The sequence below is a fragment of the Symphalangus syndactylus genome, chromosome 6 (genome assembly GCF_028878055.3).
Source record: "Symphalangus syndactylus isolate Jambi chromosome 6, NHGRI_mSymSyn1-v2.1_pri, whole genome shotgun sequence".
NCBI lineage: Eukaryota > Metazoa > Chordata > Mammalia > Primates > Hylobatidae > Symphalangus > Symphalangus syndactylus.
In genome coordinates this window covers 105074125-105098322 of record NC_072428.2, presented here as the reverse complement: position 1 = coordinate 105098322, position 24198 = coordinate 105074125, and the positions used below count along the sequence as shown (strand labels likewise).

Below are 24198 nucleotides of genomic sequence, written 5' to 3'. Positions count from 1 at the left end.
GAATAGGGAGTAAATGTGAGAAACTAACTAGAGGTTTGTAAAGATTATCAAGGAAGATGGAGTTGGATATGACCAAGTTCTCAGTTTGGATTTGACTGGGAAAGCCTAAAAATCAGGAGACCAATTTATTCTTTTAATAATATATATTTTTGCATAGTAGATGTTTAGGCATTGTGCTAGGTGATGAGGATACAATGAATTATGAAATGCTGCCCAGGCCTTCTTGGAGTTTACAGTCTAGTGGATGAATTAATTATTGGACATTTGAATTTGCAAGTCAGAAAAAAAGATATAGCTAGAAATAGTCATCTTTCTAAACTTGATTTCCAAAGCCATTCAAATTAATGAGCTCACTAAGAGAGTGAATATATTAAGAAATATCAAGAAGAGTACCAAGTACCAAGAAGAGTCCGTACAATTAGGAAGGAGTTAGAGAAGTAAGAAAAACTGCATGATGTCAAGCCATGGAAGCAAAGAAAGGAAAGAGATTCAAACAGAAGTTGTTAGTCAACCGTGTTAACGTTTCCAGTAGAAGGAAAAAAATTTCTGCACATGCAAAAATTTTTCATGTACCATGAGGATTTCACAACAATTAAAAAGTTCTGCCATGAAACAAATTTCAACACGTAAAAATAGATGGACACCCACTTGGGACTGAGTCCAGAGGCTAAAGTCTCTGAACCAAATGGGGTCTTAACTTCCAAGGATTTTTATAAACAAAACCATATTCAAATAGCAGTAAAATACAAATTAAAAATATGCTAAACCAATATGTTCTAGATTTATGTAACATTTACTCAGCATTATCATAGAGAAATGCAATCTTCATGAGATATGTTAGTTTCAATTAAAATCTTTACTTTTTTAAACAACTCCAGAAATCTTTCCACTGCTACAGTCAACTCAAGGTCATTCTGAGATTATCAATAAAAGAGATTTTTCATGGAAACTCACTAGTAGACACGAACTAGCTCATCAGCAGAGTCCTACATACTTGCTGCCATTGTCATGTAGCTGACTGCCGCCAGGTGTCATGCTAGTAGGCTTGATTCAATTAGTAACTTTAATTGAAGCTGAATGAAATTAATTATATAATTTTGAGCTGTTCAAATTTAATTCCATTAAAATTAATTCATGAAACCAAGGCATTATGAAGCATTGCTGACTAAAAGAAAATAGGTATGAATAAAGCCTCTAGACACACTTGACTCATATTTGAATCATGTCCAATATTCGAATGCTAAACACAGACCCTCTCAACTCTCCATCGAATAAATGAAAATGCCATGTAGTCCATATACACATAGATGTACAACTATATAACCCACTCTAGGCAAAAAATAAAGTTCTTCCTGCTCTAAATTGTTATTAATGGACAATTTATTACATTTTTAAGAAAGTTTCCTTATCTGTGAAATTCTAGAATTAGGTGATTCCCAGTGTCCATCTCAGGTCAAAAAAGAAAAAACTATCATTCTCTGTCTGATTATATTCAATAAATAGTAAATAATATGCAATTACTATTAATTCACTATCCTCAGTCTATTCAACTTTGCTTCTCTTGAAAACTAAATGTCTTGGCTCAAAAGCTGGTCTCAGGGTTTTGCTGTGATCCACAGCACCCAGCCCAAAGCAAGATTCAGAAAAGGTTCCCAATGAAAAAATTTAAATTGACTTTTGCCAATTCTCCACTTGTATAAACAAAACTTCTGTGACCACTTGACTGTTCTGTGACTTTCTAATGTATGCATGTTATTTTATTAATATAGTCTTACTATTTACTCATTTCAATGAGCTACCCATATGGCAGTCTCATAAATGGTGGGCAGTTACATATAACACTGAAGAAATGCTCTGAAAAGAGAGCAGAATTTATTGATAGATAATTGTAAGATGGGGATCATGATATCCAAACATGAAACCTTACTAAAGCTTTCAATTGGTTGAGTCAGCCACTACTCATTACAATAACAAAATGGAAGTTTCTAGTAACCAATTTATTATTAGAGTAGGTTTTTTATGTTATTTCTGAAATGAGAAACAGAGAACTCAGCCCTGCTTTAAGAAATTTCACTCTGGATAATGGAAGTTTGTAGTCGCAACTCAACTAGTAGGTAGACCTGAAAGACAACCCATAGGCAATCAGTTGATTTCAGTCACATATGAAATCAGTCTGTACCTTTCTATAAGATTTCTATTTACATGTCCAACATGCATACATCCCCCCCAACCCAAAGTAGCAATTTTTTCTTAAAAGGGGGCCTTCATTATCTCAACAATGCTGTCTTTCTAAGCCAATGGTCCTCTACTTTGGCTCGGGGTTAGAACCGCTATGCAGCTCTTGAAACATAAAGATGCACAGGCCCAACCTAAGAGATTTCAACTCAGGGCTGTATGGGGCTGGGGGAGTGATGTCATCATGATATATGGCCAGGCTTGAGGGGCACTATTCTAAGTGAACTCTTATCTTGTACTATACAACTATTTATATTAAAAAAAAAAACTTAGGTATATCAAATATTGAGATACAGACTTTGCTACTCATCCCCTTGTCACAGTATTCCAAGTACTAGAAAATAGATTTGTATCTAATCATCTAATTAATATAGAGGTATTTATTGCTGTCTTTATGTAAGGATAACTATTAAGAATACAAAATCTGGCTGGGCATGGTGGCTCACGCCTGTAATCCCAGCATTTTGGACGGCCGAGGTGGGTGGATCACCTGAGGTCAGGAGTTTGAGACTAGCCTGACCAACATGGTAAAATCCCGTCTCTACTAAATACAAAAAATTAGCTGGGCATGGTGGCACATTCCTGCAATCTCAGCCACTTGCGAGGCTGAGGCAGGAGAATCGCTTGAATCCAGGAAGACAGAGGTTGCAGTGAGCCATGATCACGCCACTGCACTCCAGCCTGGGCAACAAGAGCGAAATCCCATTTAAAAAAAAAAAAAAGAATACGAAATCTGAATTATATATAATGCTAACCAATTCTACTAATAATGGGATAAAAGAAATATGTTTTAGATATCAAAATAAAAATTTAAGATGCATTAAAAATAGTACTAGATCAAAGGATAGTTGAACACCACTGGCATCTACTTCCAAAGGCTAGCTCCTGAGCATCCTAGTATGTCTACTCTGGACAAAGAAGTGAGGAAGAACTACTTTCCTTTGGATGAGGAAAAAGGCGAGGTCCCTGGCAACAAATCCTCTCACTGGGAAGACCAAACACACACACATAAACAATCAAGCAACTGCAAAACAGAAGGTAGTGACAACTGTTCCGTCATAATTCTGGCTCAAAGGCTGACCATCTGTGTGACTGGGACTCACTGTCTTCATCCTCTTCATCAGGAAACGAGAGCGTTGAACTGGATGAATGCAGAGGCCTTTCTGGCTCTAAAATTCTGCAAATCTGATTCTTCACAAGAGCTAAACAATAGAGCCAAACTCTCATACACACGAGGAAGAGTGTTTAGAATGGAGTAGAGGAAATCATAGAAAAGCCATTGTAGGGCATTGGATTTGAATTAATTCTCAAAGAAAGTGACGAACATGAATTGAGCAAGAGAAAATGGAAAAACTAAGGGTCCCAAATGATCAATTCAAATATAATATGTCCTACTCAGAAATGACTATCTATCTTACAGAATCAATACCCTTTATTTCTCTGTTTCTAAAGAAGGGCATGAATGGTAAGAAACAATCTCCAATCTCAATTCTTCCTGCTGAAGGAGAATGAAAAATATTCAGGTAAATAGAATTTCCATTTAATTTAAAATTCTATAATATTTTACCTAGTTGGCATTATCTAAATTTAAAACTTGATAGTTTTACTTGTCTCCAACATTGGGGAATAAAATACTAAGATGGTGATTAGCAAGACAGAAAAATCTAAGAGCATTAATAATAAATTAGATAATAACATACAAAATATGATATATGCCATATAATAGCCATTCAACTAATATGTTTGTTACATAAGTTTTAAAAAATAAAAATTTTCTTTGTTGAAAGAATAATCAATGTTTGCAATTACAATATTAAAGGTTTTCAAACGACTTTAATATTTATTTGATCTTCAGAACCATCAACAATGCAATAAAGAAAAAAACTTAGCTCAGTTTTACTGATGAGAAAACAGTCTCAGAGACAGATATTCAGTTGGAAACAGGATGATAAAATCCTCTGCAGCTCAGCTAGTTTCACATCCCACCCAGTGTAGAAAGGTCTATCGCAACACTCAGCCCTTCTCCAAAATTTCAAGGATTGCTACTTCACAAGGGAACAACTTTTATTCTTGGTCAGGTTGGTGCATTAACGAGTTATTCTTTTTTTTTAACATAAATCTGCTATCAAGTCATTTATAACTACTCTTAGTTCTGCCCTTTGTAGGTAGAAATGTACGCTTTACCTTTTCTATAAGACAACTGTTCAAACTATTGAAAAGGGATATTTTTCCAACAATTTATGATCAAGCAGTAATATTATCTCCATAACTGAATGCTTTCAACAAATAATATTATAGTAACAGAAGAACCTGAGAATGTTCCTTCAAATTTCTGTACACGCCACAGTTTTCCAAAAAATTCGGGGCAATATTGCCACTTAAAAGTCCAATACTTGAAGCCTTCCTGATGGATAAAATGATTCTCATTAGTATCTCTGGGACAGAAGGACTCTCACCAAATTTTACTCTGCACTAGAGAAGCATTTAAAAGCAAAGGATCTAAAATCAGGGTGCCTGGGTCCACCACTAATGATGTGGATCCTGGGCAAGTTAATCTTTGTCAGATTCTTCAACTTTAAATGGGAATAACAACAGTCTTTACCTCGTAAGGTGGATGTGGAAATAAATGAAATCAAGCCAGGAAAGCACAGTGTCTGATAGAGAATAAGAGCTCATTCACACTGGCCATTATTATTACATTAAGTGTTATTGCAATAAGCACCTTTTTAAAACATGCTATAAATAAATCATAAGGAGGCTGGTGAGGGCAGTATCCATTCAGTGATCTCTATATGAAAAACCAGACAATAAGTATGTTTCTAGACTGAATACAAGGAAAAATATTGTTTCCTCTGAGTAGCTGTGTGTTATTTTTTTTTCCTTATAGACAACGAAAAGTATATCCCCCAAAAGTTTTCTTTTGAACACACATCTACATTCAAAATTGAATAACTGTGTTTGACCCCACAGCCTATACCTGTATATTCTGATTTCCCCAGACTTCGGTTTCCTAGTCCACTTATATTTACCATTATTCTGTTTTAATCTTTTTTAAAAAGTATTCTTATAAGCCACCTTACATATTCTACTGAACCAGGCAGAGGTGTGTGTAAACTCATAAACCAAAAAAGCAAAAACAAAAAATAAAAATACATTTTCTACTTGTTACCCATACTTTATTTGCTTACTTCAAGAAAGACTAATACAAATTATGTTGCTTGGCAGGAATCTTTATAAAACCTCATAAAACTTAATCTGAGTAAAATATACTTATATTCTTATAAAAAGGAGTATAACTAGTTCTCTTTGTGTTTAAATTTTGAGACTTTTGCATGTTAGCTCTCATACACTTCAATTAAATATTTGATGATAATCTATGACACAGCATTTATAATCTGCATATTATGTATATTGTTATTGCTGATACGCAGTTTATATTCATACCTCCTTTATCTATAACAAGCTTGCTTTAAACAATTTCATATTTACTCTTCCATTAAAAAACCAGCATTGTTACAGATGATCAATATGTATTCTAGCTTATGAAATTTCAAGTAATCTGAGACTAAAATCTCTGGGAAAAGTAACAAAAAAAATCTAGGTCTGTATTTTCCCAGCAGTTCAGAATAATGTGGAAATTCTGCTAATGTTTCCCAACTGTAACCTTTAAAAAACCAAAGATAAGGCAGCTTTCAGGAAGACCTGAGGCTCTGGAATTTTACTTCTTCACTGATCCAAAAAAAAACAAAAAAACCCTCAAGCCTAATGACCTTTAAGGAACATTGCAAAACCAACCTGCTTTGCCTAACATTCTAAAATGGATTAAAAACGCATTGTCCAAAAATACACATTAAGATAACCAAAGCATTTAAACAGATGAGTGAACATATGCATAAAACTTCAAGATTGTGCAAACACAAGGAAGTTATATAATCATACACTATAAATGTTTATTGAGTAAATCAAATGCTAAAATCAACGTAATTTAGTTAATTCATTGTTTCAGTATTTTGAAAAATAATAAGACTTCTGAGCAAGATCTAAAATATATTCCTTTGAAGGGCTTCTTATGTATTTAGAAGCTTATGGTATATTTAGACCCAAAAGAATGGTGGGAAAATGATATTGGCTCAATCACTTCATAGGTTTGGGATAGGTACACAGGAATGGGATAGGTACACAGGAAAGGAACGGAATATGTACACAGCAAATTGGAAAACAAATTACAAAATTATATGAAAATCCAATTGAGTATAAATATGCAAAGGAATAGGTACAAAGTGCAGCAATCATTTAAAATACATCTCAATAAATCAGGGCTCCAAATTCATGAAGGGAGAAGGAAGAATCCTGTACTTTCTACTTAAGAAAATAAGCATTTGGATAACAGCAATCTGATATGAGGAACCAGGACACATCTCAGTCGTCTTAGTCTCTTGCACCTTTTTCATCTAAACTTACTGTACCTTACCCTAAGAATAAATGTTTAGGATGATTGACCTTGAGGCACAGCAAACTCCTTCCTTCTCGCATACAGTTTCAGTTATGTTTATTCAGCCAAACAATATGTTCATACTAAAGCCAAACATTCATAGCCTTATGAAATCTGGAGTTAGATGTGCTCTCAGAGGTCCCTCTGACAAGCTGATAAAATAAATTCAGATGAAAACATTCGACATCCAACATTCCCAAGAACAGGCCAAGAACTGTAGATATGAATACTTAACAGGGATAGAGAAATGGCCTCAGAAAATAGCTTACTCCACTTTCGGAGTTTTAATTATTTGGACCATCCTCACATTTGGCTAAAATCTACTTCCCTAAAATTTTCACTGATTCATCACATTTTGCTTTTTGCAAAATCAAAGTAAAAAAATCAAAGTCTAACCTTCCCTCCATGTGACAGTGCCATATTAGAAAGTATCTCATGTTCTTCTATCTTCTCTGTGCTAAATATGCTCAGTCGATTCAATGGCTTTTCAGAGGCATCACATTCTAATCACTCTTATAGACACAATAGCCTTCTTAATCTTGCTGAAAAAACTATCATGAAAGAGGTTGTCTGATTGCCAAAATCCAGAGACACCATATCTATAGCAGGTCCCTTAACTGGCAGTCTATTAACTCCATTATAAAAAGGAATGGAGGCTGGGCACAGTGGCTCACACCTGTAATCCCAGCACTTTGAGAGGCCGAGTTGGGCGGATCACAAGGTCAGGAATTCGAGACCAGCCTGACCAACATGGTGAAACCCCATCTCTACTAAAAATACAAAAATTAGCTGGGCATGGTGCCACACACCTGTAATCCCAGCTACTCAGGAGGCTGAGGCAGGAGAATCGCTTGAACCTGGGAGGCGGAGGTTGCAGTGAGCTGAGATCACGCCATTGCACTCCAGCCTGTGTGACAGAGTAAGACTCCGTCTCAAAAGGAAAAAAAAAAAAAAAAAAGAATGGAAGACTCTATCATCTTCCCCTTTTTAAATGATGAGTCACACCCATCTTTAGTCGTTCAGCATGATAACTTGCATATGCACCACAGTTTTAAAAACCTTTCTGTTACCTCTCAGTTACACAGAGTTATTTTATGAAGAACATTTTTAGTCTTGAGCTCTCTAGTTAAGCAAAGAACCCTTACTTGGCACTATTACAAGAATGAAAGCTAGTGGAAATCAAAAGTGAATCAAAGGGGGTTGTTTAATCTGTAAGAGCATTTCAGAGTTATGCTTTGAGTCTGATATTGAATTAAATAAATAGAGGACAGAGAAGAGCTTTTCAAATAGTGGTGAAGGCATAAATAAGATAATAGTCAGTGAATTTGAAGTATACTGAAATTGATTTCTGGGACTTCAGAATGGTAGATATGGAATTGAAATCAGAAGGTGTGTCGTCTGTCAATTTTCATAAAGGCCCAAATCAGGAACTTACAAACTTCACTAACTCAGCCTCTCAATTTCTGGGTCCTCCCCACCCTTGCTGTAGAGAATGAGTTCTTCGGATTCTCCTCTAAGACCTCTAAGACCACAACCTATATTCTTTTGGCTCTAGCATCTTTGCAGTCTCATCAGCTTCCACAGTTTCAGTAAATTGCAGGGAGATAACTTGTAGATCCATTTTACTAGCCCTGACACCTATCCTGAGCTACAGATTTGAAGTTTTAACTCTACATAAATATATCTTTAGCAACTCAGACTCAACATTTCCCCAAATTCATCACCACTTTTCTTCTCTTCCTGCCTGTTTCTATAACTGTTGTCTGTGTCTTAGTTAATAGTGGTTACAGAATCACCTTCAACTCTTTATTTTCTTTTTATGTCGCCTATTCCAAAATAATCAATTACCAGATCCTGCTAGTAACAACTCCCCAATTTCTCGCAAATCTATACTTTCTTTTCCACACCCACTACCAGTGCCTCAGTCTCTTTACCCTCCAATCAAAAATACTTTCCTAACACCAAGATTAAATATGTTACTCCTTAGCTGAAGTATGAATTATATCCATTTTGCATATTGGTGAAAAACTGATAGAGTTATTTGAACATAGATATTTTAGAATATTTTATATTATAAACTCCTATACTTTCCCATGCTTAATAATTTTATCTTGTATCCCCATGAGAAATAAATAGTACAACCCCTCAGATCTTATGTATTGCCTGAATAATGAAAGAAATAAGAACTATGTTTATAGAGACCCAAAAGCAGCGTCTACGTTTACAAACACCCTAAAGATCAGGGCTGATTAACCTTGTAAAAGAGTAGGAGGACTATGCCTCGGAGTGGCAAAAGTAAAGAGAGGAAGCTGGTTCCTTCATACTCTGCCACCTAGTTTCAGAGAGCCTGTCACCTGCTCAACCACAAGATACCTTAGTTTCAAGGCTCAACACAGCATAATTCTCACCAAAAAACCCTACAAACGGTATATTCTTCAACTATGGTCACTAGCAGTCCAGCTTAGACAAAACTGATTCCTTCTTGCGATCCTGAAATCCTCTCTCAACCTATAAATTTACCTGCTCCAGGATGACACCAGTTAGTTGGCATCTGGCCATAAATTAATCTGTCACATGGCTGTTATTTTAATCTTGAATTGATATTTCAGTAAGAGATTGAAATTTAATTTGGTAAACATTTGTGTCTCATCCTTTCTCATCATGTTGAGAAATTCCTTGTGGGCAAAACTAAACATTCTTAATCTTCACAGGACCTTGTAGGCACACCTAAAAATATTTGTGGGCAGGGTTTTCCCCTTCAAATCTCTCCATAGTAAAATACATGTGCTAGCATAAAAATTAATTTCAGACTTTATTCCTGAAACTACCAAAAATTGGGCATAAAAGCACATGTATATGAATCATCTCACTTGAGATCATGTGGGTGTGAATCTGAAAACAGAAGTAGACTGTAAGTAAAAACCACAAACGAAATTAAATTCATGTTAAAATAACTCTTCTTATAGTTTCTACTTAGCAAACCCTAAGTGATTAGAAGAAGAATCTATAAAATATAACTAGACTTCAAAAACTTAAGGTTAAAAAGCTTTCCTCCTTCAGGACATGTAGGCTAATGTAAAAAGAAGATATTAAAAGTTTAAGTAACTTCAATAAAGTGTTACTGGAAAGACAAAGAGAGAGAGAGAGGGAGGAGGAAAAGGGGAGGAAGGGAGAGAGAGAGATCAAGTATCCAAAATACTGGTGCGTATACATAGCACTGATTAAGACAGAAGGGCTGCCGCATCTTTCTTTGATCTACTCCATGAATCACTGAAGTTAAACTGTCCAAAATCTAGAATCTAGTCAGTATAGAATGTATTCTCTTAATAAAAACTGAATGCTTTTAGAAGTAGAAACATAGAAATCACTTGATTTATCCTCTGCCTTTGTACAAGAAAATACTTATATTGTCTCAGAAAGATAATCTGGTTGAATTTTTTTTATCTGTTTCATGTGTTGTTGTTCTAAATAACTTTGTATTTGCATATGGCCTAACTTTAGATTGTGTCAACTGATGTTTCCTTATTACTCCCAAGCCTTTTATTATTATAGAAACATAATCCAATAAAATAATTGCACTCTGTTATTAGGCCTTCTTTCCATGAAATCATCTCAACAAGATCCAGGAAACGAGGTTCAAAGAAACAGTAAAAGCCTTTACACACCCAAAAATTCCACAGCTTCCCTCATAGCCATGTAAAGGTCACTCAATCATATATATTAAATCCTCGTATGTGAACTGACCAAACAAAGCAACAGCCATAATTTTTTTTCTTGCCAGAGGTCTTAGCCTGTCAATTGCATTTCTGGTCTCTGGATTCTCTTCCCAGCCTGGAATACAAGACCAGTTAACATAAACACTTCCCACACATGCGTGATGCGCATCCCTTGTCACTTGTCATCCTCTCATCACTTCCACCCTGCCAACCTCCAACCCTATGCTAATTGCAAAATCCATTCTATCTGCTTCCCTTCCCAAACTCCTGCATGCTCCCTGGCTGAGAAAGACAATCAACCATGCTGATCACTTCCACTAAGAATTCACGCCATTCAGTCCTAGTTAATCTCTTTGTGTTACCCAGCAGGCATTTTATTTGCCCCAGATTGACTACCTCTTTAATTCTTCCCTCTTCCAAATCGTTTCCAGACATCTCAAACTTCTTGATTCATCCTAACCTCCTTTGCTCTCAGAAAATGTTAACATTTACTTTGCTGAGATCTAGGCCCTCAATATTCATTTTCACATCAAATTTTCTCTAGATTATCACCTATCCTTTTCTCCCACCTCCATCTTAAAGAGGAATATTCCCAACTTTCCAAAGACTGGTCCCTTCATCCCATTCCATCCCAGAATTTTTATCTTTCCCTTACAAACACCTACTGCACCACTTCCTCCTTCCTCCATCTCCTTTCATCTTCATTTTCTCTCTATCTTCCGGCTTTCTTCTCATTAGTGCACAGTGAGTGTGTTCAATCCACCCATCCAAGCAAGAGAAGTCTTCCATGCACCCTGTTTCTCTTAAGCAAACCAAAACTCTTTTCATCTTTTGTATCCACTAAATATCCAATGCTCCTGTGACTAAGAAGACTCAGCAGCTCCTCCTAGGTTTCCACTCAGGCTCCAAAGCAAACTTATGGATTACCTTAAATTTCTACTTTTCCACCATCTCCCATATAAAATATTTTACCCAACCACCGGCTAGGCGAGAAAACTATCATTAAAGAGGTTGTCTGATTGCCAAAATCCAGAGACACCATATCTATAGCAGGTCCCTTAATTGGCAGTCTATTAACTCCATTATAAAAAGGAATGGAAGCTGGGCACAGTAGCTCAAGCCTGTAATCCCAGCACTTTGGGAGGCTGAGGCAGGGGGATCACAAGGTCAAGAGTTCGAGACCAACCTGACCAATATGGTGAAACCCGTCTCTACTAAAAAATACAAAAAATTATCCAGGTTTGGTGGCACGCGCCTGTAGTCCCAGCTACCCAGGAGGCTGAGGCAGAAGAATCACTTGAACCCGGGAGGTGGAAGTTACAGTGAGCCAAGATCGTGCCACTACACTCCAGCCTGGGCAACAGGGTAAGAATCCATCTCAAAATATATAGATAGATAGATGATAGATGACAGATAGATAGATCGATAGATAATAGATCTATATCTATCTATATATCTATATCTATATTTTTTACCCAACCGTATCAATTCATCAAAATGTGGACACTGTGCTTGGTCTCAGGACTTTCAAAGATGAGTAAGTAGGCCGGGCGCGGTGGCTCACGCTTGTAATCCTCGCAGTTTGGGAGGCCAAGGTGGGCGGATCACGAGGTCAGGAGATCGAGACCACGGTGAAACCCCGTCTCTACTAAAAAGTACAAAAAAAAATTAGCCGGGCGTGGTGACGGGCGCCTGTAGTCCCAGCTACTCGGAGAGGGCTGAGGCAGGAGAATGGCGAGAACCCAGGAGGCGGAGCTTGCAGCGAGCGGAGATCGTGCCACTGCACTCCAGCCTGGGTGAGAGAGCGAGACTCCGTCTCAAAAAAAAAAAAAAAAAAAAAAAAAACAAAGATGAATAAGTAAAAATCTATTCCCTCAGGGGTTCTCACAGCTAAGTAAAGCTCTATCCTACTTTTGCTATTGTTTTTAAATAAATTTCCTCAATTTTACTCCTACTAGTGCTGCCCTAAGTCCTCTAATCTTTTGTCGGCCTATTATAATCACTGCCTCCACTCTTGCTTCTTCCTCCAAAACCATTCTATGAACTGTCACCAGAACAGTTTTCCTAAAAACACAAGTGGTTCCTGTCCTTTTCTTCTTAAGAGACTTCAGTGGTCACCAACTCCTACAGAAGAGATATGCAAGCTCCTCAGCAAGAAAATCAGGGCCCTCCTGAAACTGACTTTAGGCTATCTTGTTCTCTGACCCTTCATACAGCCCCAACAATGTCTTGGTGAAGTACCCAATATTCTGTAATCATCTCCCCCAAGCCTTGTTTGCTACCACATGTCTCCACAGAGCTGAGTCCTACAACCATGCTATGCTTCCTGGTACAACTCAAATCAAAACTTTTCTTGAGGCTTTTCCAAATCCCCTACTAGAGATATTTTCTCTCGCCCATGTTCTGCCATCACACTTTCTTTGTGCCTCTACTATGGCACTGATTTCCTTAACATGCCAGCCACAGGCTCAGCATGTACCATGCTATTCCTTAGAACTTTTTTTTCACAGTTCTTAACTCAAACAGTTCAATCTCTCCAAATGCTTTCTTAAATTTACAGATATATCTTCTTTAACCACTTCCTTCCTCCCTTTTTAGTTTTTTCCCCTTTCCTTCTCTTACTTATTTGGTTCTTTTTCTTAACAAAGGGAAAATGAATATGCCCAGCTGATAAGCCCTCCACTTGTATAACTAAAATCATAAAATGTACATTAGTTCCTTTAGACATAAAAAGTTAGAAGTATAAGTTCTAAGATTCATTTTCTAAATTGAAAATGTTCCCAAATCCTCTTTCAAATCTACATGCCCTTGTATATTTTTCTAATTAAGCCTGGCCTTCCTCAAGCATCTGTATTCAAAAAGTGTTTTAAACCAATTTCTATTCAGTTTACTTTTATTCTTGGTTATTTGTATTTGCTGCCAGTTTTATAATAGTATGTTTTCTGTGAGTTATCATTATAAGCACACAAAATTTAATAAAACTTAATTCTAACAATCTTTTGACATTTATTGGGGAACTAAATATAATTTATCCCTCTGTTTCTATGAGAAAGTAGAATCCAGGCTCCAAAAGTCCAATTTATGGAACACAACTCATGTGAAAACTCGAGATTTCTTTCCTTGTTTTGCCATATGTTGGAGTCTCCAAAGTGTAGGATAGCAAGAATATCTACAGAGATAGTGAAATAAAGTATTAAAATTCTATTTATTTAGTCTCTCATCCTTATTAATTTTTACTTTTGCATTTCTTTTATAATGTTAAAAATATATTTATATTATAGTGCATATAATTATGAAAATAAATAAGCTTTTTAGAAGGATGACTATGCGGCAGTATTTTGAGGATGAATTGAAGCATATGATAAAAAATCGTAGAGAGGATTATTAAAGAGTTTACATGGAGTGATAACAATTTGAACTTTGGAACTTGAAAAGGTGAACTTTTAAAAAGCTTTCTGAAGTCTTTCCCTCCCAAAAAAAAAAAAAAAGGACTGTTTTTAAAAGTCTATCACTATAACACATCTTTTTAGCGATTAAAGCCTGTAAAACAATGATTCTCAACTAGAGTTAAGGAGCACCTGGAGCTTGATTAAAATGCAGATTCTTGGCTCTTACATCCAGAGATCCTAATTCTGTAAGTCTGGGATGAAACCAAAAACGTCAGTTGCCTCAAGGATAGCAGAGTTTCTCAATCTCAACATTACTGGTGATTCTTTCTCGTAAAGGTTGTCCTATCCTATGCATTACAGAATGTTGAGGAGTGTCCCTGACCTCCACTCACTATATGCTAGTAGCACCCCCATTACGACCACCAAACATGCCTCTAGATATTGCCAAATGTGTCCTGAAGAGCAAAATTGTCCCCAGTAGAGAACCAGGATTAGAAGCTGTTCAAAGATGACACATTTTGTGAAATGCCATCCTTAATCAAAAGGATAAAATAATATGATAAAAATAGAAGAATACAGATACGTACAAGTATACATTATATACATTGAAATAAACTGGATTCCCAAAAAGAAAATCTGATTAGCCTCTATAAACTACTGATAACTCAGCTAAACTTCTAAATCAAAGCTCTTCTTATGTAATTTCAACTTGATTTTCTCCCCAGCTTCTATTTTATTTTTAATTAACTTCACTGGCATTTTGCATCCTGCTAAGAAAAGTCCGCCTAATAGTCTCAGAGGACTCTCCCAAGAGAGAAGAGTGCATTAAATCACACATTATCACATTAAAGTATATTCCAGCACTCAGAGTCCAACTGTCTATGTCTTGACAAATGCAATGTCTTGGGGGTTGGGGGAAAGATACAGGGATGGGAACAAGCTCAAGTGATTCACAATATCCCAAGCCTATTGTTAATGCATCCAGCCCTATAAAAAAGTTGAACTGATTCTCTACTTCAACTGCATTTATCACAATGACATACAATTTATGTTATAATTTGTGCTTCTACCTTGATTTCTTGCTACTGACTGTGTATGAGACCTTGGGCCAGTCACTTAAATTCTTTGGACATCCTTTCCCTTATCGAAAAAAATGAGCAGGTTGGATTAAATTATTTCTAAAGACCCCTTTAGTTACAAATCCCAAACTTATAAAAGAAGCACTGAATTCAAAGGCTCTTTGGATTATAGGAGTTCTAGTAACTATTGCACCAAAGGGCAAATACCTACATTTTCAAAGTTGCTCCATAACATGAATTTTAAAATGTTTAATCAAACCAAGACAAATGGCAATTAGAGGGACCACACAAACAAGATCCATTATCTCTTAAAATAAAGTATAACTGAAATGGCTTTTCACCTATCAAGACATGTATACAAGTACTTTGCATGAGAAAGTAAATCAATATTTCACAAGGTAGTAACAAATAAGAATATAGCTTTAAATTACATGTTTACTTTCTATTTTCTGTATGAGAGATCACGAATTACCTGCTCAGAGGCCACATCCAGCCTACAGTTGTGGTTGTTTTGTTTGGCCTGGACAAAATTTGTGTTTAATTAGTTGCAAACTCTTAAAAACAGAGAGATGATACATAAAAATCTGGATTTCCAGTATCACTTGAAATATCTGAAGATACTAACCCACATGGCAACAATTAGCTAAAACTGAGGAATGTTGTTTCCTGGCCCATGAGCTCTCCAGTTCCCCAAAATCCCCATTGCTCCATACTGTCTGACATCTATCCTGGTTCCCTCTTACAGCCTGGAGCATGTAAGTTTATGTCCCTGCTCTGTAACTATTTTCAAAACACATGGGAAAGATTTGTAATGCTTTTTAATGCTTTCAAAACAATAGAAAGGCTTGCAGAATCACAACAAAAAGGTAGGAACTTTAAGGAGGAAGAGTATGCTCTTAATACGAACAACCTTTCTAATTCTAAATGCTAATACTAGAATGGGCTGCACTACAGGTTTTTAACAAAACACCTAAAAGGATGTAGAAGTGAATTTTAGACTTGATGTGGAGTTCAGATTAGAGAATCCCCAAAATTACTTTCAACTGTAATGTTCCATGCCTTTGGTTAACAGTATGGATAGCTCATCACAATATAGTATAGTAATAAATGTAGAGCCTGTAAGGTCATTATTTACCTATATATGTATATTTAACTTTGCAGGGATAGACTTGATCGTATCCTTCATGTTCCTGAAATAATATTTTTTTCTGTTAATTTGTATTTAAAATTCCACTTTTCCTACTGACTTTAATATAAAGAATTTAAAAATTAGGTTTCTGTTAACTAAGCAGCCATATCCTACTGCAGAATTATTAAGCTATTCTTCAGAAAGGATGATAAAGAATCCAAGGACAGAAGCAAGAGGATAAAAGAACTTGAGAAAGGGCTTAAGAGTAGAGTGGCCTTCCAGCAAAGCTTCTTCATAAATGTCTTTATCAATAAAACCAATCTAACCAAGCTTCCCTTGAAGCTTTCCTCTACCCATTTGCTCCAAGAATTTCTTTCTTTAAATACACCTTATGACATCTGCCTGTTTAAGGCATCATATTTTAACAAGATTCTGCAGATTCTCTTTAAAAATCAACTTTACATTTAAATTAAACTGATCCCTATTTAAAGAAAGTTTTGGATCAAAGTTAAAAACTAATAATAATAAAAATGTATAACTATGTTGCTAAAGCTAGGGCAATTTTCAGGTAAAATATAACCCAAGAGTTTCTACACTGATAATGTGTGTCGTACCCAACAAATGTGCTACTTCAGGCCACTCTAGATGCTCAGGTTCTTAAGTTCAGATCACGTGACACCATCCAACATCCTAATGCACAGGTACATTAAGTACCACTGCACATTCTCCCAGATGATTTTAAAAATGCAAACTATTAAAGTTGGATATTGTCGATATTAGCTATTTCCAGATCAAATTATTTTCCTTGGGTGTTTGATGTTGATTTTTGACATAAGCCTAGTTTAACAATAGTGATTAGCAGCTCAAGTGTGAGCATAAACAGCCCATCAACGAGTCGATATGACTACTAAGGGCGTGCCTAAGGACAAGAAAATGATTGTGCTGACAATACAATGTGGAGAACACGGGCTGCTTCTCAGAAAACTTATGTTTATCATTCTAGTTCTCTGATTTTCTGCAGTTAATCATTTTTATTTTCTCTGTTTAGAAAGCTGAGTCACTCATTTAGAGGCAAAAAATAATGATACATGTAATTCAGTTTAACAGCCCTGGGTGCCAGAACATTTTAATTTAACCACAGATGTTTTCTGCTTTTACCTATTGTAGCTTGAAAGTTAACTCCTTCCCCAATTTTTGCTGCCTTAAAAAAAATCCCTAAGATTCACTACATTAGTACAAGTGGGAAATAAAGCTATCAGTTTATGCCTAAAATCAGGGGTATATGGTAGGTTTTTGAGCACTGGAAAAATTACTTAGTTCTGATATATCAGTGACAGAATTCTTTAGCTCAAAACCATCCTTAGAGTAAAATGCATTAGAAGTTTAAGAACCTTCCTCTCTGTCACCAATGGAAACCTGAAGTATATTACCTTCAAGAGAAGCAAGGTTCAACTCGTTTAGAAGCTTGTTATGGAAGTTTCCCAGACACAAGAGTATTTTATAGGCTGTGTGTGTGTTTACACTTTGGAAGAACTCAAAGAAGCTAATTCATTCTTGGAAAGTGTTTCTTATAAACCTTGTTTATTTATTTCAAAACAAACCAGTTATTGAAAACATGCATAAGCCATTCCAAAGCTATTGGTCACAGAAACCTGAATTATCAACTGAGTCGTAGAGGAGCCAACAAGAAACAGAAAGATGAAATGGAGTGAGTGCATGCTTGTTCAGAGAGCTGCGGCAGTCCTGGATCTGCTGAAGAGACCTAGAGGAGAAGCGCCTCAGAACCCACACATTGAGTCTTAGGCCCAAACATGCATATGCTTAAGAAAGAAGCAATCCTGTCATCCTGTTTCTTCGCAACCAAAGGAAGGGGGAGTGGAGGGACCAACGGTTCCCGCCCTCTTACCCGGTTGTTGATCTAGGGCAAGGATCCTGAAGAACTTGCCTTAGTAACGCGAACTGTGCAAAAGTTCTCAACTACGAGTGGGAGCCCCTCCTCACAGCACTCCCCCCACCCCTATCTGTACACGTGTGAGCAAACTGAAAGATGCAGCAATGACAAAGAAGCTTGCCACTTGCAAGCGCGCACTCACCCTGGGCTGTGGAGCCCAGCCGGCCGCCGCCCGCTTCGGCCGCGCGCTGAGGCCCCACGGGCCCGGGAGCGAGGGCTTCGCCCGTGCCGGACATGGGCCGCTCCGCCGAGCCCGCGCCGCGCCGCTGCCGCCTAGCTCGCCGCCCGGCAGGGCGCACGGAGGAAGGGCTGTGAGGTGCTGGGTGCAGGGAACTGACTGCTTCTGGCGGAAAAATATACAAAAATTTTAAAAAAAATGTTTTTAGAGAAGAGCACACCACCCCTGTGGGACGTTCCCTCCCCCTCCACTTCCCTCCCTCAAACTCCACCCCGGGGAAGTTTTGATTTGAAACTAGCGAGGAAAACTGCTACAGAGCAAGTTGATAGCGGCGGGGTCCCGGGGGTCCGAGGTGGACCCAGCGTGGAGGGGCTGGAAAGAGAGATCGGGTTTGGGAGAACCCCGGGGATGGGGATCAAACCCCTCCTCTTCCCGGCCCGGAGACCACCACCTACCTCCGCATCCCTCCCTAGTCGCTCCAAGCCCCTTCCTCCTCCTCCTCCTCCTCTTCCGCCCCGGAAAGTTAGCGAGGCTCCGGCAGCGGCCGCATTTTCGCCCCGGTGGCCTGACGACGGCGGCGGCCGCCCCTGCGCGTCCCTCCCGCCTCCCTCCGGCTCAGCCCAGACGCCGCAGTGGCGGCAACTGCGGCAGCGGTGGCGGCTCTGACTCCGCGCACTCCGCCCCCTCTTTCCAGCCAGCTCACTCCAGCCGGCTCCCCTGCGAGGGGGCCTTCCCACTCTTTGCCTCTTTTTCCCCCCTTCCACTCCTACAATCCTGAAACACTTCTCCCTCTGTTGCTCCTTTTCATCACATCCGGATCAGGAAGGCCTCGAACACTTGGCTAGCGGCCCCGAGGCTGGGGGCGGCGCGACCTGGGCTCGGCCGCGCGATTTCTCGCGCCCTGCGCTGTCTGGGTCAGGAGGCCAGAGCCGGCCTGGGCTGGCGCGGGCTCTGCACCCGGGCGCTGCGCCCTCCCGGGGCTGGGAAAGGGGAGTGAATGGGCAGGTCCCTGGCTGCCCAGACGTCCGCCCATCCCGCCCAAAAAGTCACCTCATCTCTTCTCCCTACTCCTGCCCCCAGACCGACGGAGGCTTTGGGAATACCCTGAGGAAAACCTTTAGGATGGACAAAGAAAAACGAAAACACTGTTACAGTATCTAACTTTCCTGGTGGGATAGAGAAAGTGTGCGTTTGAAACCTTGACCCCTCGGTTGAACGTTGACTCACTTCATCTCTGGCTCCTAAATACTCTTCGGTCAAACAGGATTCCTGATCAGGTAAAACCAGTTGCAGTTTCGCGAATCCGCTGGAGGCATCCAGGCAAACAAGGTTGGCATCCTTGCGGATGCCCTGGGGCCTGGCGTATGGCAAGCTGAATGCCTCACTGGATCAGTGGTATCTGAGGGGAGATAAACTTGTGGTCGGAAGTAAAAAGCTGATCAACTTTCCGTTTGTAAATGAGACATTCTGATTGTAGCTTAATCTGATGAGCCGAGAATAGCAAGTGTAAAGTAATTTACAGACATATAGTACTTTAATGGTATACTCAGATAACTTTTGCTCTTTTATTTCATTGTGAGTGAAATGCAGAATTCATTTGTAGAAAGCTAGAACGAACTCATTCTTCGATTCTCTTGGACAAGCGAGGAATCACAGTAACGTTATCAAAATTGAAGAAAATGTACATTGGATTCACTGTCTTTCTAGGTGCATCATTAATAATATCCCAGAAATTTCATTGTTTCAAAAAGCTCATTGGAATTTATTCCAATTGATTACAAAGATTTATTTGTTACCTATGAAGAGACAGTGCATTCTAACTTGATTTCAATGATGGTAAAAAAAGCCAGCCTTCGGCCGGGCGCGGTGGCTCACGCCTGTAATCCCAGCACTTTGGGAGGCCGAGGTGGGTGGATCACCTGAGGTCAAGAGTTCGACACCAGCCTGGCCAACATGGTGAAACCCAATCTCTACTAAAAATACACATATTAGCTGGGCATTGTGGCGGGCGCCAGTAATTCTAGCTACTGGGAGGCTGAAGCAGGAGAATCGCTTGAACCCAGGAGGCAAAGGTTGCAGTGAGCCGAAATTGTGCCATTGCACTCTAGCCTGGGCAACAAGAGCAAGACTCCATTAAAAAATAAAAATAAAAATAAATAAAACAGCTTTCAAAGTTTCTGATGACAGTCATTCAGACCATTCTCCCCAAAAGACAAATGACATTTTGCCCCATGACCCATAACTAACATTTTTTTTTCATTTGGAGATTTCAGAAATGTATGAATTCAAGTGCATTACCTCTCTTGAAAACTTGTCTAGGAGCCTGGACTATTTGGAATTTGTTTGATGGAAGCAGATCAATTCTGAAGATGACTTCATCACCACTAGAGAACAAACATTTAGGACGTCTCAGAGTCCACTGCAGCATCATCTGCACTCGAAGGAGTTGTTTACCTGCCCTGGAAAATTCTGTTTTATCCCTGTACCATTCCTTGCCTTATTTTTAAAATTCTCTCACAAAGATGTTAAGGTCCAATAATATAAAGAAGTTACAGCTTTCTTCTAGAAAGTCATAATCAATGATAAATATTTGTGCATTTAATTTCACACAGTCCTTAATATTGCACACGTGGTGGGTGATTCCATAGATATTCCTTAAATTAAATTTTAAAATCTTTCTCTTTAATGGAGAAGACACAAAATTAAAATAACATTAGGAGCAAATGAGAAGCTGTAGGGTAGAATCATCAAGGTTGTCAAATACTGTACCTCATTCAGCTGTGTGACTTTGGACAGTTAGTCACCCACTGTGTACCTTGGTTGCCTCATAATATGAGAATGAAATTCTTCATAGAGTTTCTTTTTGAGCACTAAGTAAGGTAGTTTTCCTATAGAATTTGGAAGACTCTCAAATAAGGGAAAAGGTGTTCAAAAGTATCAACTATTATTACTGTTATACACAGAAGCATCTTGATGGGTAAAGCTGAGCATGGCGTAATGACTGTATCAAAAGGGTCATATCAAAATACCAGGTTGTCATGCCATGCACCTGACACAAATGTTCTTCCATCGGCCCTTAAGTAAATTGCCAGGATTGTACCTTCAGGATTAGAACTCAGGTCTGTCTCTCTTCTAGGCTATCCTGCACCCCTAGGTAACTCAGGTCTTCCTTCTGGAGGACCTAGAAGTAGTCTTAATGCCATTAGCCTGGTGTCTGATATGCCAGGAGTTAAGTATGGGCTCCTGAGTGTCCCTCAGGCCTCCCATTTCCCACATCTCTGGCTGCACTTGCTTGTTCTGATTGCTTAGTTTGTTTCCTGACAAGCACTCCAGTACGTTCATCTCTCATTCTTCCACTCAGTGTCATGAACTAAAAGTTTGTGTTTCCCCAAAATTCATATGCTAAAATCTTAGCCCCTAATGTCATGGCGTTAGTAAGTGGGGCCTTTGGGAGGTAGTTAGGTCATAAGAGTGGAGCCCTCATGAATGGAATTAATGTCCTTACAAAAAGACACAAGAGACCAGGTGTGGTGGCTCACACTAAGGCAGGGAGCTCTTTTGAGGCCAGCACTCTAGGACCAGCCTGGGCAACATAGAAAGACCCTGTCTCTACAAAATTGTTTTAAAAAAATTAGCAGGGCCTAGTGGCATACTCCTGTAGCCAGCCACTCTAGAGGCTGAAGCGGGAGGATCACTTAATCCCAAGAGTTGGAGGTTACTGTGAGCTATGTGAGCCACTGCACTCCAGCTTCCGCAACAGAGCAAGACCCTGTCTCTTAAAAAAAAAAAAAAAAAAAAAAAAAAAAAAAAAAAGACACACAAGAGTTTCCCAAGGCCCCACCTTTTAATACCATCACTTGGTGATTAGGATTCAACATATGAATGTTGGGGGACTACAAACATTCAGACTATAGCAGGGGGAGACATATTTTCTAAGTTACTGTTTATAAAAGCCACTCTGGTATTACGCGTAAAATTGTTTGGAGGACTGAGAGTGGATCTAGGGAGTCCAATTTGGAGGCCAGGGCTGATGGCTGGCAGAAGGAATGGAGCCAAGTAGATAGGGATAAAGGATGAGGAAGCTAGAGGAATCGAGAGCAACTGCCAGCTTTCTGCACTTAGGTTGATGGTGGTGGTATGACCTACAGAGATGAAAACATTCAGGAGAAGCCACTTTTGGGGAAAGCTGCTGAGCTAATCATGCAAATGATGCAGCATGTGTGAGACAGCTAATTGGAACTGTCCTGCATAGGCTGCTGGACATGGGACTGGATTATAAGCATATAAATGATACTTTGCTGACTAGCAGGTTATAAGAATGCCCAAGGCAAGTGTGCAGAGTACAAGCAGAAGCCCTGAGACGCAGCTGTGCCTTGGAACTCAATCCACATGTATCCTTACTGGCCTCTCTCCCTTTCTCCACATCCCTCCCAGTGACATAATACCATTATCCGCTTGGCTTGGAGAACCACTACTGTTTAAATACTACCACTGTCAGTGTCCCACTTGCTACCCTAGATCCCCCTGGGTTGTCTTTATTAAGCTAGATTTTGCCATGTCTTAAGCTATCTTAATCTGGGTGGGTGGAAATTCTCCAGGGGTATCAGCCTGCCAGTGGAATTCAATGCCCTAGCCCCGGATCAAAGCCCCTTGCCTTTGAAATTCTTGTGTGCCTTACAACCATTCCTGCCTAGTGATGTGCACACTAATGATGATATAACAGTATGTGAACACATTGTGAAAGAGGTCTGACATGAGCTAAGCAAATAACATAAAGAACTAATTAAAAGAGTTTATAAAGCATCCTTATGGACTACTTAATCTTCATCATTCATTCATTAAACATTCATCAAACATTTATTGTGCATCTACTATATGCTAGGCCACATATTAGGCTCTGGAGATAAAGAAATTTGATTTGATGTCTTGAAAAGCAGCTAAATTAGTTTTCATTTGGGCAGAGGCTTATTTGCTTAGTAAAGTCAAAATTAATCTCCTTACATAGATATCTAAACCAGAGGTCTACAACTGGGGTGTGTAATTGTAAGGGCATTCCAAGGGATGCATAAGACAATCTACTGAAATGTGGGCAGAAAATATTAGAGTGAGCATTTATATATGTTTTTATGTTGTAATTTTTAATTTCTATTTTTGAGTATGTTTTTATACAGTGTATTGCACATTCATACAAAAGTACTTGGGTATGATTTATAAGTAAACATACATTAAGGGTTCACATTCAGATACTTTGTTTCTTTGTTTAAAAAAAAAAAAAACCTTTTAAATGCTTTGAATCCTTTAAGGAGTCATTCCCAGATTATATCAAAGGTAGTTTTTCTGGAAAATGTATTTACCGAATTTATGTTAGAAGCAGCACTTTGGCAATTCCCCAAACCCAATGACCTAGAAACGAGGAAATGACAGCAACATACTAAATACCTAAAATAACCTTCATGATGTTCAGAAACTGCCAACACAAAAGACATAATCCTTCTCAAATCCGACTTGTTCTTTTGTGAATAGACACCTCTAATCAAACTTTATTTTCTGTTGTTTCAGCTCACATTGTTTTAGAAGAAGAAAACTTAGGGCACAGGGACATTGAGGGGAAGGGATTAGCTAAGGGAGCTATTAGGTCAGAAAAACGGACAGCAGGAGAGATGACAGCTGACAGACAAGGAAGATACAGGAAAATAAACATGTTGTAACAAGGCCTTTGTGAATTCAGCTTCGTGAAATAGTCAGTGTTCCTAATGAGAGCCTGATTCATTAAGGAAAGAGTCAGTTAGTTATGTGAGTGCTATATTCTTTTTAGGGGGTCTGGTCAATCTTTTTACATTCCAGGGAAAACTCCTTCAAGCATGTTCAAAAATTCCTTTAAAAAAGGTTGCTACTTGAAAGAGTAAATTCCACAGAATGACAATTTTACAGCTGCAAGGGAAATTAGCAATCATGATTCCAGGCCAAGCTGTCTTGATCGCATTGCTCCACCTCCTAGTACTGTGTCAGGTGCAATCAGGTGCAGGGAA

General features: G+C 38.7%; 1 protein-coding gene across 5 annotated transcripts in view; it reads right to left on the bottom strand.

Annotated features, from left to right (window-relative positions):
• The window catches only part of MDFIC (MyoD family inhibitor domain containing), a 97463-nt gene extending 77922 nt beyond the window's left edge, over nt 1–19541 (bottom strand). Inside the window, exons 1-2 of one of the 5 annotated variants that reach the window (XM_063642142.1) lie at nt 19397–19541; nt 18134–18334 (exon numbers count right to left, since the gene is read on the bottom strand). In XM_063642142.1, the coding sequence (XP_063498212.1) occupies nt 18134–18227 (94 nt within the window). In that variant the 5' untranslated portion in view covers nt 18228–18334; nt 19397–19541. Of the gene's footprint in view, nt 1–18133; nt 18335–18624; nt 18746–18939; nt 19079–19396 lie in introns of those variants that run through there. The other 4 variants (XM_063642139.1, XM_063642140.1, XM_063642143.1 and 1 more) reach the window with 4 other exon arrangements.
• Between the last annotated feature and the right edge of the window lie 4657 nt (nt 19542–24198).